This window comes from Macaca thibetana, chromosome 1 (genome assembly GCF_024542745.1).
Source record: "Macaca thibetana thibetana isolate TM-01 chromosome 1, ASM2454274v1, whole genome shotgun sequence".
Lineage (NCBI taxonomy): Eukaryota > Metazoa > Chordata > Mammalia > Primates > Cercopithecidae > Macaca > Macaca thibetana.
Window position 1 is genome coordinate 166,326,286 of NC_065578.1, and position 16,859 is coordinate 166,343,144.

The 16,859-nt window shown below is 33.1% G+C and overlaps 1 protein-coding gene across 14 annotated transcripts in view; it reads right to left on the reverse strand.

Moving 5' to 3' along the window:
* CFHR4 (complement factor H related 4) overlaps positions 1-16,859 on the reverse strand; it is a 46,122-nt gene that overhangs the window by 2,499 nt on the left and 26,764 nt on the right. For 4 of the 14 annotated variants that reach the window (XM_050782532.1, XM_050782522.1, XM_050782543.1 and 1 more), the window contains 10 exons: positions 16,266-16,442; positions 15,801-15,983; positions 12,892-13,089; positions 10,468-10,650; positions 8,704-8,880; positions 8,256-8,438; positions 5,785-5,982; positions 3,387-3,569; positions 1,388-1,564; positions 918-1,100 (listed from right to left, as the gene is read on the reverse strand). In XM_050782532.1, the coding sequence (XP_050638489.1) occupies positions 918-1,100; positions 1,388-1,564; positions 3,387-3,569; positions 5,785-5,982; positions 8,256-8,438; positions 8,704-8,880; positions 10,468-10,650; positions 12,892-13,089; positions 15,801-15,983; positions 16,266-16,442 (1,842 nt within the window). Of the gene's footprint in view, positions 1-917; positions 1,101-1,387; positions 1,565-3,386; positions 3,570-5,784; positions 5,983-6,427; positions 8,133-8,255; positions 8,439-8,703; positions 8,881-9,918; positions 10,038-10,467; positions 10,651-12,891; positions 13,090-15,800; positions 15,984-16,265; positions 16,443-16,859 lie in introns of those variants that run through there. The other 10 variants (XM_050782591.1, XM_050782555.1, XM_050782573.1 and 7 more) reach the window with 8 other exon arrangements.

Consider the following 16,859-nt stretch of genomic DNA (forward strand, 5'->3'; position numbering starts at 1 on the left):
GGGGAGAATAAGGTAAAAATAGAAACACATTGGGTTATGGAAATGGCTGTAGTGCCCATTAATTTCTTTCTTGCTTGCTAGGAATACTGATAAAATATAAGTAAGAATAATAATCAGAGAAAGAACTTCTCAGGTTAACCAGGTATGTTTTCTATCAGGAAGAATTTCATGTTTTCAAGTAGGATTTAATAGCTCGTGGTTTTTTGAAACAATGTTTTCAAAACTGTTTGAAAACTCTTCACCTAAGTTTTAATAATGTGAAAATGATCACTGTTGTTAAACTGAGATGCTGCATTTCATATGTACGCAATAAACAGATGTTGTTCTTGAAGAATCATTGTATTCATTAACAAATTGCAGACTCTGAACATTCTTGTTTGTTTGTTTTTTCTCTCTTTTTCTTTTCTTTTCTTTGTTTTTTTTGAGATGGAGTCTTGCTCTGTCGCCCAGGCTGGAGTGCAGTGACGTGTTTTCAGCTCACTGCAAGCTCCGCTTGCTGGGTTCAAGCGATTCTCCTGCCTCACCCTCCTGAGTAGCTGGGATTATAGGCACGTGCCAGTATGCCTGGCAAATTTTTATATTTTTTTGTAGAGATGAGTTCACCATGTTGGTCAGGCTGGTCTTGAACTCCTGACCTCGTGATCTGCCTGCCTTGGCCTCCCAAAGTGCTGGGACTACAGGCATAAGCCACCACCCCAGGCCAACAGTCCTGTTTTAAAACAGAAACTTGGTCATTGTTTACATGGAATTTTCCAAGTTTATACACATATATTAAGATCTGAAAGGCAAACATTCAGCAGAATAGCTGTTTGTGAACACAGTTCTAGGGTAATAACCCATCAAAATTCTAGTATCAATAAGCACGTATCAAACTTATTACTCTGATTTTCTCAGAATCTAGAATATTAAGAACTTACTTATGCATCTTGGTGGCTCTGACCACTCTCCATTACTACATGTTACATATTGAGAACCCTGAAGTTTATAGTAGGACTGGCATTGGTACTCGACTCTTGACTGTGGCAGATACACTTTTTGCGGGAAGGACTTGGTATCTGCATTGCTAATAGGTGGAGGAGGCCCACACTTTTCTGAAGAATCTGAAAAAGAAATATTTTATATGTGGGGAAAAATCAACAGTTTTATCAGACACTTTTTAAATAAAGCTTTTCATATATTCTCAACTGTCTCTTATTTGATTTCTTAGGAAGACATTTGCATTTTCAACCTTGTTTTTTTTTTTTTGTCTCAAGATAATTCACACTCATATGAGGACTACATATATATGTATATATATGTGCACACTTATATGTGTACATATACATATGCAGTTGTCTATTATTTTATTTAATTCTAATAAAAAGAAATACTTGAATAAAATACTTACTATAGCATGTTGGCAAATGTGACCAGCCATCTTCACCACACACTGTGGAACCTGTGGTGTTTCCATATCTGCTTTCATATCCATCATAGCATTCATAGTCCAATGTGTCATGGAGCTTAAACCACATGCCATTACTCTTGGCTCTGGAATTCTCCAAAACAGGCGTATCACAAAATTCTGAAACAAAATAAAATTGAGGATTGCTTTTCTATGCCATATGATGTACAGCTCAACTAAGAAAGTTTCATTATAGGAATAAAATTTACCAATCAGTGTGTGCTAATAAATTGAGTACTGTTAAAAAATAGTCTGATAATCAGTGCTTTTTGTGCTATAATAGTTAACTACAATAGTTAAATATATTTCTCTCTATATATTCTTCTTATCATTTAAATTCTGTGAAAACATATTAAGAACATTTAGTCAGTCCTATTTTTATCTGTGAAAATCTCATTGGCTGTTATTAAAGTCTATATTACGATGCTACAATGTAGTATTTTAAAGATGATAAAATTTTGTGAATTTAAAACATGGTAAACCCCGTCTCTACAAAAAATGCAAAAATTAGCTGTAATCCCAGCTACTCAGAGGGGTGAGGCAGGAGAATGGCTTGAATCCAGCAGGCGGAGCTTGCAGTGAGCTGAAATCACATCACTGCACTCCAGCCTGAGAGACAGAGGGAGACTCCAATTCAATAAAAAAAAAAAAAAAAGAAAAGAAAGAGAAAAATAAAAAATTTTTGTGATTTTAAGCTTCGTGAATTTTAAAGATGATAAAATTTTGTGAATTTAAATGTAACTATTTATGTATTTATGTAACTATTTACTAACAGTAAGGGTGTATATGTTAGATAAAAATTATATTAATTAGATATAAGCTCTATACAAATTTATGAAGCAGCCTATCGTTTATTTTACAAGTTTTAATGTACATCATTTATCAAAGCTGAGTAAAATTGAAGTATACACTTTACACAGAGTCCATGATAAGCATAGAAATAGTAAACAGTATTCTAGAAATGTAGGAATTGATACAGTCTGGAAAACCTACGGTAACTTTGAGATAATCACTTTGTAAGTATATCTTTCTTTTTTCCCACTTAGCTTAATATTTTTGAGATTCATCCATGTTGTATTATGTATCAAGGTTCCATATTATCTCATGGCCAAAAATAGTTGAATTGTACCCTTGAAAAAGAAGTGGATTTTGGAGTATGTAAATTATACAACAGTCCTCTGGGTTAAAAATACATTAAGCAATTTATCTTTAAAACTTTTTGTGAATATCTAAAAAGGAAAGAAAAAAATCAAATTTTGGCACTGAAAGACTTCCTTTGTTCATTATGCAATCTCTTTATCATAATAAGTAAAGGTCGAGCATGTTCAGAGAACTTTACGTGTAAGGAATCCATTGGCAAGTATGAGGTTTGTAAACATTCAACCCACCCACCTACCCTTTTCCTTTACTTGTTTTCTCTGTAGTAAACAATAGGCTGGAGATAATTTTTTGATTGGATATCCTCAGTAGCATCATCGATACAAATTATTAAGGTCTGATTCTCCTGATGCTAGCAGAAATTCAGAATTAAGGATTCATTTCTCCCCTGACATGTACATCTTTTCTGAGTGTGAGCAAGGAATACAATACAAGCAGTTGATAATTTTGAAATACAAATAAAGACAAAAGAACAAAGTTTTTATTGGCAACTAATACATTTTGCTGATATTCCCATGCAGTTGCCTAACTAGTCTGTACATTATAAGATTGCTTTTATGTAAAGGCAGATTGAGTTGTAAGAGATGAAATGATCATCTTCCCAAGTAGCCATTACTCTAAAAATGCAGAAGACTTAGTTTGGCCCAGAATGTTAAATGGTATTAGAAGTATTTGTATCTCTTTACTCCTAAAAGTGTTTTCTATATTTTTGAGTAAAACACTATCATCTCAAAGAGAGGAAAGAAGCTGACAGAAACTGAATGGGAATATGTAAATCACTTACTAATGCAAATTGGTTGTGCTGACCATCCATTTTGCAAACATGTAATTGATCCTGAAGAATTTCCATCTGCTGTTGCATATCCTGGTTTACATTTATATTGCATTTCTTTATTTAAAATATAAATAGAGGAAGATTCAGAAATAAATCCATTTTCAATTTCTATATCTGATTTTGAGCATGTTCCTAAAATAGAAAAAGTAGAGAAAAAATATGTATTTGTTGAATACTTCTTTTATAGAAGGGAACAAGTAAAAACATGGCAATATGGCAAAACAATGAAACATTTGTTAATGAATTGAAAACAGCAAAACTGGAAGTTTCCTAAACATCAGTGTTCTTAAAAGGAAACCACGAATTTTTGAAGGAAATGTTGAAAACACAGGGAAAGGCAGAATAAAAGCAAAGAATCCTTGAGACTGTCAACAGAGTTGTGGCAGGCCTTGAAAAATGCAGATCTAGCAGACTCTCAAGTCCCTAATGATATTTTGGAAGATTTTCTGGCTACTTTGCAACAACCTAAGTATTTTTGGTACTATTAAGGTGTCTTACACCTCGTTAAGTCAAATGCCATTTCCCAGGCAAAGATAATGTACACACTGCTACCACAGGCAAGTGAGTAATTTTGTAAATCCTTTATCTCCAACAATTGAAAATGGTTGTCATCTTAAGTGGGTGCTTAAACACATAGAGACGTGGTATTTGAGAGGAATGTGGAAATATAAACAGAAAAAAGAAAGCAAACAAGATTGCCAAAAGAAGTTCTACTACATTCGTAATGTGTTTGTTCTTTATATATTAGTAATGTATGTGTTCTACACATTACTAACGGGTATATGCATAAGATATTAATTATTTTAGTAATGTTATGTTCTAAGATACTAGTAGTGTACATGTTCTTTTCTAATTAGTAATTAGAAAAAAATGTAAATGGACCAATTTTACTATCTGAAAGAAAAAGAAATCATGTTATAGATGATACATATTTATAATATAGCCTTTGTCATAATCATGAGTTTTCTGATCTATTCTTGCCTACTTTCCTATTAATCTCTTCCAGTCTCTAAACTACAGTGTTCAGTTTCTCTTGTTAACAATTTTATTTTCAATATCTATAAAGTACTTGACACACAACAATATTTATTAGGCAAATTAATGATAGAGTTGGTGCCTATGGCTTAGGCTATTGTTGAGGATAGTTGCTCCTACAAGCTGTAAGGAGATTCCCATGTCTTTCATCTCAATTATATAATAATTATCATGCGGTTTCTATAATGGAATGTTTTGTAAATTGCAAGCAATACACGAAAACGACTTTCAGAGACTCCTTTGCCTAAAAAGTGAAAGTCAGCTATAACAGAAGATGAGTCTTAATTTAAAGCAACAGATCACTAACTATAACAATAAATGTCGTATAATTGTGAGAGATGTACAAGTGACCTTTGAGCAAGCATTATATTTATTGTTTAGCTAATGCTATAATTTTATAAACTACTTAAATCAATGCATTTAGCATGATTTCAGTATAAATACTGAAGCAGTGTTACTTTCACCTGTATTTTATTTATTTTGTGTTATTCATGACATATTTCTATTGTTACTTAACTATTAAGTGACAGAATCCACTCATTATCCAGAAATTATAAATATATTCATACATCTTTGGAACTGGAAACTAGCTAGGCTTCTACTTAAAAATAAAAAAGATATATATTTAGCTTCAGAGTTGATATACAAAATTTTCCTGTTAAAGGTCTAGATCTCAGACAGTTACGGACATACTGGGATCTCAAACGAGTGGACTAACTGCCACGAATGCATCTGGGAGGAGGAGACCAATCATCCTCTGTACATGAAACTGTGGTCTGCACATTTGGAAGATGGTAGTCGGGACAGACTTCAGCTTTCACAGATTGACCCTGTCAATATGTCCCTTCATACTTTGTGTTATATCCATTCTCCAAATAACTGAGAATACATTGTCCTAAAGACCATAAAATGATTAAAAAGTAGAGACATGAATTTAATCAAAATAGTATATTAAAATAATTTTTAGAATATTTAAATAAACTGCATCAATACTCAAAAATAATGTATAACTGAAGGAAAACTAAAGCTACTCTAAATGTACAAAAAAGTCAGTATTCAATGTTACTTATCTTTAATTTTTATAAAATATGTTTAGAATATATATGTGTTCTCCTAAAGTTCCTATATTTATTTCTCATGTGATTTTCATAAAGATCTCATAACAGAAAAAATCCATTTTGGTCTTTTTGCTTGAACAACTCTTTCCTTGGTACCATTTCTGTCATATAAGACAATGTAATCATTTATTTGCTCTTCTCTCTCCATTCTTTGCAAGTTTTATGCACATATTGTTGTGAAGAGGTATACTTACTGAGGCATGGGGCTGTTGGCAACCACCCATCTTGTGTGCAATGAATGTAATCCCAGTAACTTCCTGAAGGAGTCACAAAATTTGCATCACAGTAATAGGAGTAAGATTTTCCTGCAGCTACTGGAAAGTATGGTCTACGTATAGTCTGATAATACAGACCTCCATGTTGAATTTCTGGAAACTCACAAGGTTTCATTACTTGTAACAAAAAACAAAAATAGTATAAATAATGTTTCACTGTAACAGACAATGATATAAGAGATGACTGTTTTGATTATGTTACCTTCCACATAATGGTTTTGTTTTCTTTTTTCTTTTTTTTTCTTTTTTGATATGGAATTTCACACTTCTGCCCAAGCTGGAGTGCAATGATATGATCTCAGCTCACTGTAACCTCCGTCTCCCAGGTTCAAGCAATTCTCCTGCCTCAGCTTCCCGAGTAGCTGGCACTATGGGCACACACCACCATGCCCATCTAATTTTTGTAATTTTAGTAGACACAGGATTTTACCATATTGGTCAGGCTGGTCTCGAACTCCTGACCTCAGGTGATCCACCCACTTCAGCCTCCCAAAGTGCTGGAAATACAGATGTGAGCTACCACACCTGGTTCGTTTTATTTTAGAATTTTTTTTTTAATTTTTATAATAATTTTTTAAGTTCTGGGATACATGTGTAGGATGTGATGGTTTGTTACATAGGTAAATGTGTGCCATGGTGATTTGCACCACCTATCAACCTGTACCCTATGTATTAAGCCCAATTCTTCCATGGTAAGCTTTCCATTTTTGATGATGTCATTCACTCCTCTTTCTCTCCTTTTGATGCAAGTATTCGGCACTCAAGTCTAGCCCTTATTAACATTGGTATTTCTTTAGAAACTTCCCCAAGTCATATTTTAATACATCTTTCATGAACTTACATAAATACATTTCTTCACATAGTACATATCACTTCTGAAATCCAAAAATGTTTAAGAGCTCTCAATACATTCAGGGGCTATTTACAATTCAAAAATAAATATTATTTGAGCACTAAATACTCCTCCAAATGTATTTTCTAACACTTTCTAAAGTAGATACAGAAGTGAATACATAAATAGGGGACAATAATTAAGGTTTAGCTCATCGTAGGATCAGCCAAGATATCAGCGTCATCAGTCAATATAAAAGGTAAAAGGCAGCATAGCATCATAATAAAGGAAATGAGTCACATCACAGAAAAGAGCTGCTGGTATCATCCTATACTTAGGAAGCTGAGCACTTGGAAAACTCATGAGTTTACAGTTTAAGAGCTGTGTTAGGAATAGGTTATTTGATATGCAATGCCTGATGGGTATCCCAGGACTCTACGTTATAGGCTAGTAGAAACTTGTGGCAAAATTTCTGTTAGGTTTTCTTGTTGTTGCCATAATTATTTTGGCTCATATGTTTTGAATTGTGTTGCTTCAAGTTCATAGGACTTGGAGAACAGATTCTGGAAGTATACCTATATTACTGACTTGAGGGATTTTTCATGTATTCATTTTGATTCTGGGATGAAGGGAGAGTAGATAAAGGTAAAGACAGAAAACATGGGGTTTTAGAAATGGCTGACCTTTCCTTTAATTTCTTTCTTTCTTGCTAGAAATACTGGTAAAATATAAGACAGAACAATAATCAGAGAAAGAACTTCTCAGTGTTAACTAGCTATGTGCTCTCTCAGGATGCATTTCAGGTTTTCAAGAAGGATTTTAGTTAATCATTCATGGTTTTTATTATAATTTAAGTTCTGGGGTACACGTGCAGAACGTGCAGTGTTTTTACATAGGTATACATGTGCCATGGTGGTGTGCTGCACCCATCAACCCATAACCTACATTAGGTATTTCTTCTAGTGCTATCCCTCCCTTAGCTCCTTACTCTGTGACAGGCACTGGTGTGTGATGTTCCCCTCCTTGAGTCCACCTGTTCTCCTTGTTCAACTCCCACTTATGAGTGAGAATATGTGGTGTTTGATTTTCTGTTCTTGTGATAATTTGCTGAGAAGGATGGTTTCCAGCTTCATCTTTGTCCCAGCAAAGGACATGAACTCATCCTTTTTTATGGCTGCATAGTATTCCATTGTGTATATGTGCCACATTTTCTTTACCTAGTATATCATTGATGGACATTTGGGTTGGCTCCAAGTTCATTGTTTTTAAAACAGTGTTTTCAAAACTCTTTGAAAACTCTTTTCCTAAATGTTAATAATGTGAAAATGATTACTGATCTTAAGTTGAGATGCCATATTTCATATGTGTGCAATACATCAATGTCATTCTTGAAGACTGATTGTATCCATTAACAAATTGATGTCTCTGAACAATCCTGTTTTAAAAAAGAAACTTTGTCATCATTTACATGAAATTTTCCAAGCTTATACACTTACATATTAAGATCTGAAAGGCAAACATTCAGCAGAATAGCTGATCCAGAATATTAAGAACTTACATCTGCATCTTGGTGGTTCTGACCACTCTCCATTACTACAAGTTACATATTGAGAACCCTGAAGTTCATAGGAGGACTGGCACTGGTACTCGACTGCTGACTGTGGCAGATACACTTTTTGCGGGAAGGACTTGGTATCTCCATTGCTAATAGGTGGAGGAGGCCCACACTTTTCTGAAGAATCTGAAAAAAAGAGTATTTTTTATGTAGAGAAAAATCAATAGTTTTATTGGAAACTTTCTGAATAAAGTTTTTTATATACTCTTAACTGTATCTTATTTGATGTCTTAGGAAGACATTTGCATTTTCAACCTTGGTTTTTTTTTTTTTAAGGTTTAAGGTAATTCACACTCAAATGAGTACTACATGAATATGTACATATATGTATGTTTTTATTTATTTATTTATTTAATTCTAGTAAAAAGAAATACTTGAATAAAATAATTACTATAGCATGTTGGCAAATGCGACCAGCCATCTTCACCACACACTATGGAACCTGTGGTGTTTCCATATCTGCTTTCATATCCATCATAGCATTCATAGTCCAATGTGTCATGGAGCTTAAACCACATGCCATTACTCTTGGCTCTGGAATTCTCAAAAACTGGCATATCACAAAGTTCTGAAACAAAATAAAATTGAGGATTGCTTTTTTATGCCATATGATATACAATTCAACTAAGAAAGTTTCATTATAGGAATAAAATTTACCAATCAGTGTTTGCTAATAAATTGAGTACTATTAAAAAATAGTCTGACAATCAGTGCTTTCTTTGTGCTGTAACAGTTAATTAGAAGAGAAAAATATATTTCCCTATATATATCCTTCTCATCATTTAAATCCTATGAAAAACATATTAACAATATTTAGTTAGACCTATTTTTATTTGAGAACATCTCATTGGCTGTTATTACAGTCTACCTTTATCATTATAATGTATTATTTTAAAGACGATAAAATTTTGTGAATTTAAAAGTTAATATACATATTTATGTACACAATTTACTGACAGTATTGGTGTATAGGTTGTATTAAAATTATATTCATTGGATAATAGGTTCTACAAAAATATATAAAGCATCTTATCTTTTATTTTACAAGTCTTATAGTTGATCATTTATCAAAGCTGAGTCAAATTAGATTGAAGTATACAGCTTTTCTTTACACAGAGCCCATGATAAGCATAGAAATTGAAAACAGTATTCTAGAAATGTAGGAATTATATTTTATAGCTCCCAAACCTCAGAGTAACTATGAGATAACCACTTTCTAATTGTATCCTTTCTTTTTCTCACTTAGCTTAATACTTTTGAGATTCATCCATGCACTATTATGTATCAGTAGTCCCTTCCATTTCATCTCATGGCTAAAAATAGTTGAATTGTACACTTGAAAATGAAGTGGATTTTGCACTATGTAAATTATATATCAATATGTGTGTTAAAAATAAATTAAATAATTTATCTTTAAAAATCTTTGTGAATGTCTACAGAGAAAAGACAAAAAAGATCAACTTTTGCCACTGCAAGATTTCCATGGTTCATTATGCAATCTCTTTAATAATAAGTAGTTACAAGTTGGGAATGTTTTAGAGAACTTTAGTTGTAAGGAATCCATTGCCAAGTATGAGGTTTGTAAACATTCAGCCCACCCACTTACCCTTTTCCTTTACTTGTTTTCTCTGTACTAGATTACCAGCTGGAAATAATTTTCTGAGTTGGTTCTCCTCAGTTGCATCATTGATACAAATTATTAAGGTCTCATTCTCCTGATGCTAGCAGAAACTCAGAATTAAGCACTCTTCCCTTCCCCGACATGTACATCTTTGCTGAGTGTGAGCAGGGAATACAATACAAGCAGTTGATAATTTTGAGATACGAAGAAAGGGAAAAGAACAAAGTTTTTTATTGACAACTGTTACATTTTGCTGAGAGTCCCATGCAGCTGTCTAACTAGTCTGTACCTGATGGGATTGCTTTTACGCAAAGGCAAATTGAATTGAAAGAGATGGAATGATCATCTTCCCAAGTAGCCATTACTCTAAAAGGCAAAAAAGGCTTAGTCTGGCACAGAATGCTAAATGGTATTAGAAGTGTTTATATCTCTTTACTCCTAAAAGTGTTTTCTATATTTTTAAGTAAAACACTATCATCTCAAAGAGAGGAACGAAGTTGACAGAAACTGAATGGGAATATGTAAATCACTTACTAATGCAAATTGGTTGTGCTGACCATCCATTTTGCAAACATGTAATTGATCCTGAAGAATTTCCATCTGCTGTTGCATATCCTGGTTTACATTTATATTGCATTTCTTTATTTAAAATATAAATAGAAGAAGATTCAGAAATAAATCCATTTTCAACTTCTATATCTGATTTTGAGCATGTTCCTAATAGAAAAAGTAGAGAAAAAAAATTTGTTGAATACTTCTTTTATAGAAGGGAACGAGTAAAAACATGGAAATATGGTAAAACAATGAAATATTTGTTAATAAATTGAAAACAGCAAAACTGGAAGTTTCCTAGACATCCATGTTCTTAAACCATGAATTTTGAAAGAAAATAGTGAAAATACAGGGAAAGGCGGAATAAAAGCAAGGAATCCTTGAGACTGTCAACAGAGCTCTGGCAGGCCTTGCGGAGGAATGCAGATCTAGCAGACTCTCAATTCCCTATGACTTTTTGGAAGAGTTTCTGGCTACTTTGCAATAACCTGAATCTTTTTGATGCTATTAAGAGATCTTAGACCTCATATAGTCATATGCCATTTCTTAGGCAAATATACAGTACACACTGCTACCACAGACAAGGAAATAAATTTGCAAATCTTTAGTCTCCAGGAAATTAAAATGATTGTCATCTTAAGTGGGTCTTAAACCCATATAGACATGGTGTTTGAGAGAAATGTGGAAATGTAAGCAGGAAAAAAACAAACAAACAAGATAGCAAAAATAAGTTGTAATATATTAGTAATGTATAGGTTCTTCACATATTATTGTATATGTTCTATATGTTACTAATGTGTTTATGCATAAGGTAGTAATTATTTTAGTAATGTATATGTTCTAAGATATTAGTAATGTATATGTTCCTTTTTAGTTAGTAATTAAAAAAATGTAAATGGACTAATTTTACTATCTGAAAGAAAAATAAATCATGTTAAAGATGATAAATATTTATAATATAGCATTTGTCATAATCATGAGTTTTCTGATCTATTCTTGCCTACTTTTCTATTAATCTCCTCTAAACTCTAAACTACAGTGTTCAGTTTCTCTTGTAAATAATTGTATTTCATATCTATAAAGCACTTGACACACAACAATATTTATTAAGTGCATTAATGATAGAGTTGGTGCCTACGGTATGAGAAAAAGGGACTTTTCTTTCAGAGACTTAGGCTATTGTTGAGTACAATTGCTCCTACAAAGGTGTAAGAAGATTTCTATTGTCTTCCATGTCAATTATATCATAATTATCATACAGTTTCTATAATGGAATGTTTTGTAAATTGCAAGCGATGCACACAAACAACTTTCAGAGACCCCTTTACCTAAAAAGTGAAAGTCAGCTATAACAGAAGATGAGTCTTAATTTAAAGCAACAGAGCACTAACTATAACAATAGATGTCATATAATTGTGAGAGATGTACAAGTGACCTTTGGGCAAGCCTTATATTTATTGTTTAATTAATACTATAATTTCATAATCTACTTAAATCAATGCATTTAGCATGATTTCAATATAAATACTGAAGCAGTGTTACTTTCATCTATATTTTATTTATTTTGTGCTATTCAAAATTTATATTTCTATTACTTGACTATTAAGTGACAGAATCCACTCATTATCCAGAAATTATAAATGTATTCATACATATTTGGAACTGAAAACTAGCTAGGCTTCTATCTAACAATAAAAAAGGCCTATATTCAGCTTGAGAATTGATACACAAAATTTTCCCGTTAAAGGTCTAGAATCTTAGACAGTTATGGACATACTGGGATCTCAAACAAGTGGACTAACTGCCACGAATGCATCTGGGAGGAGGAGACCAATCATCCTCTGTACATGAAACTGTGGTCTGCACATTTGGAAGACCGTAGTCAGGACAGACTTCAACTTTTACAGATTGACCCTGTCAATATGTTCCTTCATATTTCGTGTTATATCCATTCTCCAAATAACTGAGAATACATTGTCCTAAAGACCATAAAATGATTAAAAAGTAAATTAGAAACATGAATTTAATCAAAATAGTATATTAAAATAATTTTAGAATATTTAAATAATACTGCATCAATACCCCAAAATAATGTATAACTGAAGGACAACTAAAGCTACTACTAAATGTTTGTACAAAAAAGTCAGTATTCAATGTTAGTTCTCTTTCGTTTTCATGATAAAATATGTATAAATTACATAGGTATTCTCATAAAATTCCTATATTTATTTCTCATGTGATTTTCATGAAGATCTCATAACAGAAAAGATCCATTTTGGTCTTTTTGCTTGGATAACTCTTTCTTTGGTACCATTTCTGTCATATAACACAATGTAATCATTTATTTGCTCTTCTCTCTCCATTCTTTACAAGTTTTATGCACATATTGTAAAGAGGGTTACTCACCGAGGCATGGGACTGTTGGCAACCACCCATCTTGTGTGCAATGAATGTAATCCCAGTAACTTCCTGAAGGAGTCACAAAATTTGCATCACAGTAATAGGAGTAAGAATTTCCTGCAGCTACTGGAAAGTATGGTCTACGCTTACTCTCATAATACAGACCTCCATGTTGAATTTCTGGAAACTCACAAGGTTTCATTACTTGTAACAAAAAACAAAAATAGTATAAATAATGTTTCACTGTAACAGACAATGATATAAAAGATGACTGTTTTGATTATGTTACCTTCCACATAAAGGGTTTTTTATTTCTTTTCTTTTCTTTCTTTCTTTTTTTTTTTTTGAGACGAAATTTCGCTCTGTTGCCCAGGCTGCAGTGGTGTGATCTCGGCTTACTGCAACCTCCGTCTCCCAGGTTCAAGCAATTCTCCTGCCTCAGCCTCCCGAGTAGCTGGCACTATGGGCACACACCACCATGCCCATCTAATTTTCGTAATTTTAGTAGACACAGGGTTATACCATATTGGTCAGGCTGGTCTCGAACTCCTGACCTCAGGTGATCCACCAGCTTTGGCCTCCCAAAGTGCTGGGATTATAGGTGGAAGCAACCGTGCCTGGCTCGTTTTCTTTTAGATTTTTTTTTTAATTTTTATAATAATTTTTTAAGTTCTGGGATACGTGTGTAGGATGTGAAAGTTTGTTACATAGGTAAAAGTGTGCCATGGTGGTTTGCACCACCCATCAACCCATACCTTAGGTATTAAGCCCAATTCTTCCATGGTAAGCTTTCCATTTTTGATGATGTCATTCACTCCTCTTCTCTTCTTTTGATGCAAGTATTCTGCACTCAAGTTTTGCCCTTATTAACATTAGTATTTCTTTAGAAATTTCCCCAAATCATATTTTAATACATCTTTCAAGGACTTACTTAAATAAATTTCTTAACATACTACATAGCACTTCTGAAATCCAAAAATTTTTAAGAGCTCTTCAATACATTTAGGGGCTGTTTGTTTACAATTCACAAATAAACATTATTTGAGCACTAAATAATTCTCCAAACATATTTTTCAAAACTTGCTAAAGTTTCCTACTGCCTGTTTAAGTTTTCCTCATTGCTTTAATATGCCATATGTATATGTAATATTTTCCATAAGGTTGCCTTTTTCCCTAGAATTCTCTGCTTGAATGCTCTTTGCTTCTTTAGTTTTGAAGACTGAAAGTCATGCTTGTATCATGGAACTGATCTCATGTCTTCAGATAATTATAATCCTTTCCTGTTCTTGATTGTGAGAAGAGGTAATGCTTTTGCTGTGAAACGCATCTTAGGAGTGTCCATCTGCTCAGTCAATCAAATATAAGACTCAGAATTTATCTCTGAAACCTAATACTTAATTTTTCCTATGGAATCAAGTTTGGAAATACTTGTAAACTATTTTGATTTGAGGATACTAACTTTCCTCTGCAGTCTTGACACTTGTATGGTTTGGAGCCCAGACTTAGACATGATCATCTACAGAACTGGATACATAAATAGGGTACTATAATTAAGGTTTAGCCCATCATAGGATCAGCCAAAATATCAGCATCATCAGTCAATATAAAAGGTAAAATGTAGCGTAGCAGCAAAATAAAGGAAATGAGTCATATCACGGAAAAGAACTGCTTGTATCATCCTGTACTTAGGAACTTAAGCACTTGAAAAACTCATAAGTTTATAGTTTAAGAGCTGTGATAGGAAGCTCTGATATGCAAGGCCTGATGGGTATCCAGGGCTATACTTTATAGGTTAGTAGAAATTGGTGGCAAACTTACTTTTAGGTTTTATTGTTGTTACCATAATTATTGTGGCTCATATTTTCAATTGTATTACTTCAAGTTCATAGGAATTGTGGGACAAAATTCTGAGAGTATACCTACATTACAGACTTGAGGCGTTTTTAGTGTATTCATTTTCATTCTGGGACAAGGGCAGAGGAGACGAAGGTTAAAACAGAAACCATTGGGATTTGGAAATGGTTGAACTTTCTGTTAATTTCTTTCTTGCTTGCTAGAGATACTGGTAAAACATAAGAAAGAACAATAATCAGAAAAAGAACTTCTCAGTGTTAACTAGCTCTGTGCTCTCTCAGGAAGCATTTCAGGTTTTCAAGTAGGATTTTAGTTAATAGTGCATCGTTTTTATTATACTTTAAGTTCACGGTACATGTGCAGAACGTGCAGTTTCTTCACATAGGAATACATGTGCCATGGTGGTTTGCTGCACCCATCAACCCATCACCTACATTAGGTATTTCTCCTAATGCTATCTCTCCCCTAGCTCCCCAACCTAGGGCAGACCCTGGTATGTGGTGTTCCCCTCCCTGAGTCCACCTGTTCTCCTTGTTCAGCTCCCACATACGAGTGAGAACATGTGACATGACTCATCCTTTTATATGGCTGCATAGTATTCCATTGTGTATATGTGCCACATTTTCTTTACCTAGCATATCATTTGGGCCTGGACATTTGGGTTGGTTCCAAGTTCATTGTTTTAAAACAGTGTTTTCAAAACTCTTTGAAAACTATTTACCTAAGTGTTAGTAATGTGAAAATGGTTATTGATGTCAAGGTGAGATGCTATATTTCAGATGTTTGCAATAAATGGATGTCATTCTTGAAGACTCATTGTGTCCATTAACAAATTGAGGTTTCTGAACATTCCTGTTTTAAAAAAGAAACTTCGTCATCGTTTACATGAAATTTTCCAAGCTTATACACTTACATATTAAGATCTGAAAGGCAAACATTCAGCAGAATAACTGTTTGTGAACACAGTTCTAGGGTAATAACCCATAAAAATTTTAGCATAAATAAGCAAAGATCAAACTTATTACTCTAATTTTCTCAGATCCAGAATGTTAAGAACTTACATCTGCATCTTGGTGGTTCTGACCACTCTCCATTACTACAAGTTACATATTGAGAACCCTGAAGTTCATAGGAGGACTGGCATTGGTACTCGACTGTTGACTGTGGCAGATACACTTTTTGCGGGAAGGACTTGGTATCTCCATTGCTAATAGGTGGAGGAGGCCCACACTTTTCTGAAGAATCTGAAAAAAAGAATATTTTTTATGTAGAGAGAAATCAACAGTTTTATTGGAAACTTTCTGAATGAAGTTTTTTATATACTCTTAACTGTATCTTATTTGATGTCTTAGGAAGACATTTGCATTTTCAACCTTGGTTTTTTTTTTTTTTTTTTTTAAGGTTTAAGGTAATTCACACTCAAATGAGTACTACATGAATATGTACATATATGTATATGTACGTATGTTTTTATTTATTTATTTATTTAATTCTAGTAAAAAGAAATACTTGAATAAAATACTTACTATAGCATGTTGGCAAATGCGACCAGCCATCTTCACCACACACTATGGAACCTGTGGTGTTTCCATATCTGCTTTCATATCCATCATAGCATTCATAGTCCAATGTGTCATGGAGCTTAAACCACATGCCATTACTCTTGGCTCTGGAATTCTCAAAAACTGGCATATCACAAAGTTCTGAAACAAAATAAAATTGAGGATTGCTTTTTTATGCCATATGATATACAATTCAACTAAGAAAGTTTCATTATAGGAATAAAATTTACCAATCAGTGTTTGCTAATAAATTGAGTACTATTAAAAATAGTTTGATAATCAGTGTTTTCTTTGTACTGTAATAGTTTATTAGAAGAGAAAAATATATTTCCCTATATATATCCTTCTCATCATTTAAATCCTATGAGAAACATATTAATAATATTTAGTCAGGCCTATTTTTATTTGGGAACATCTCATTGGCTATTATTACAGTCTAACTTTATCATTATAATGTATTATTTTAAAGACGATAAAATTTTGTGAATTTAAAAGTTAATGTACATATTTATGTACTCAATTTACTGACAGTAAGGGTGTATGTTGGATTAAAATTAT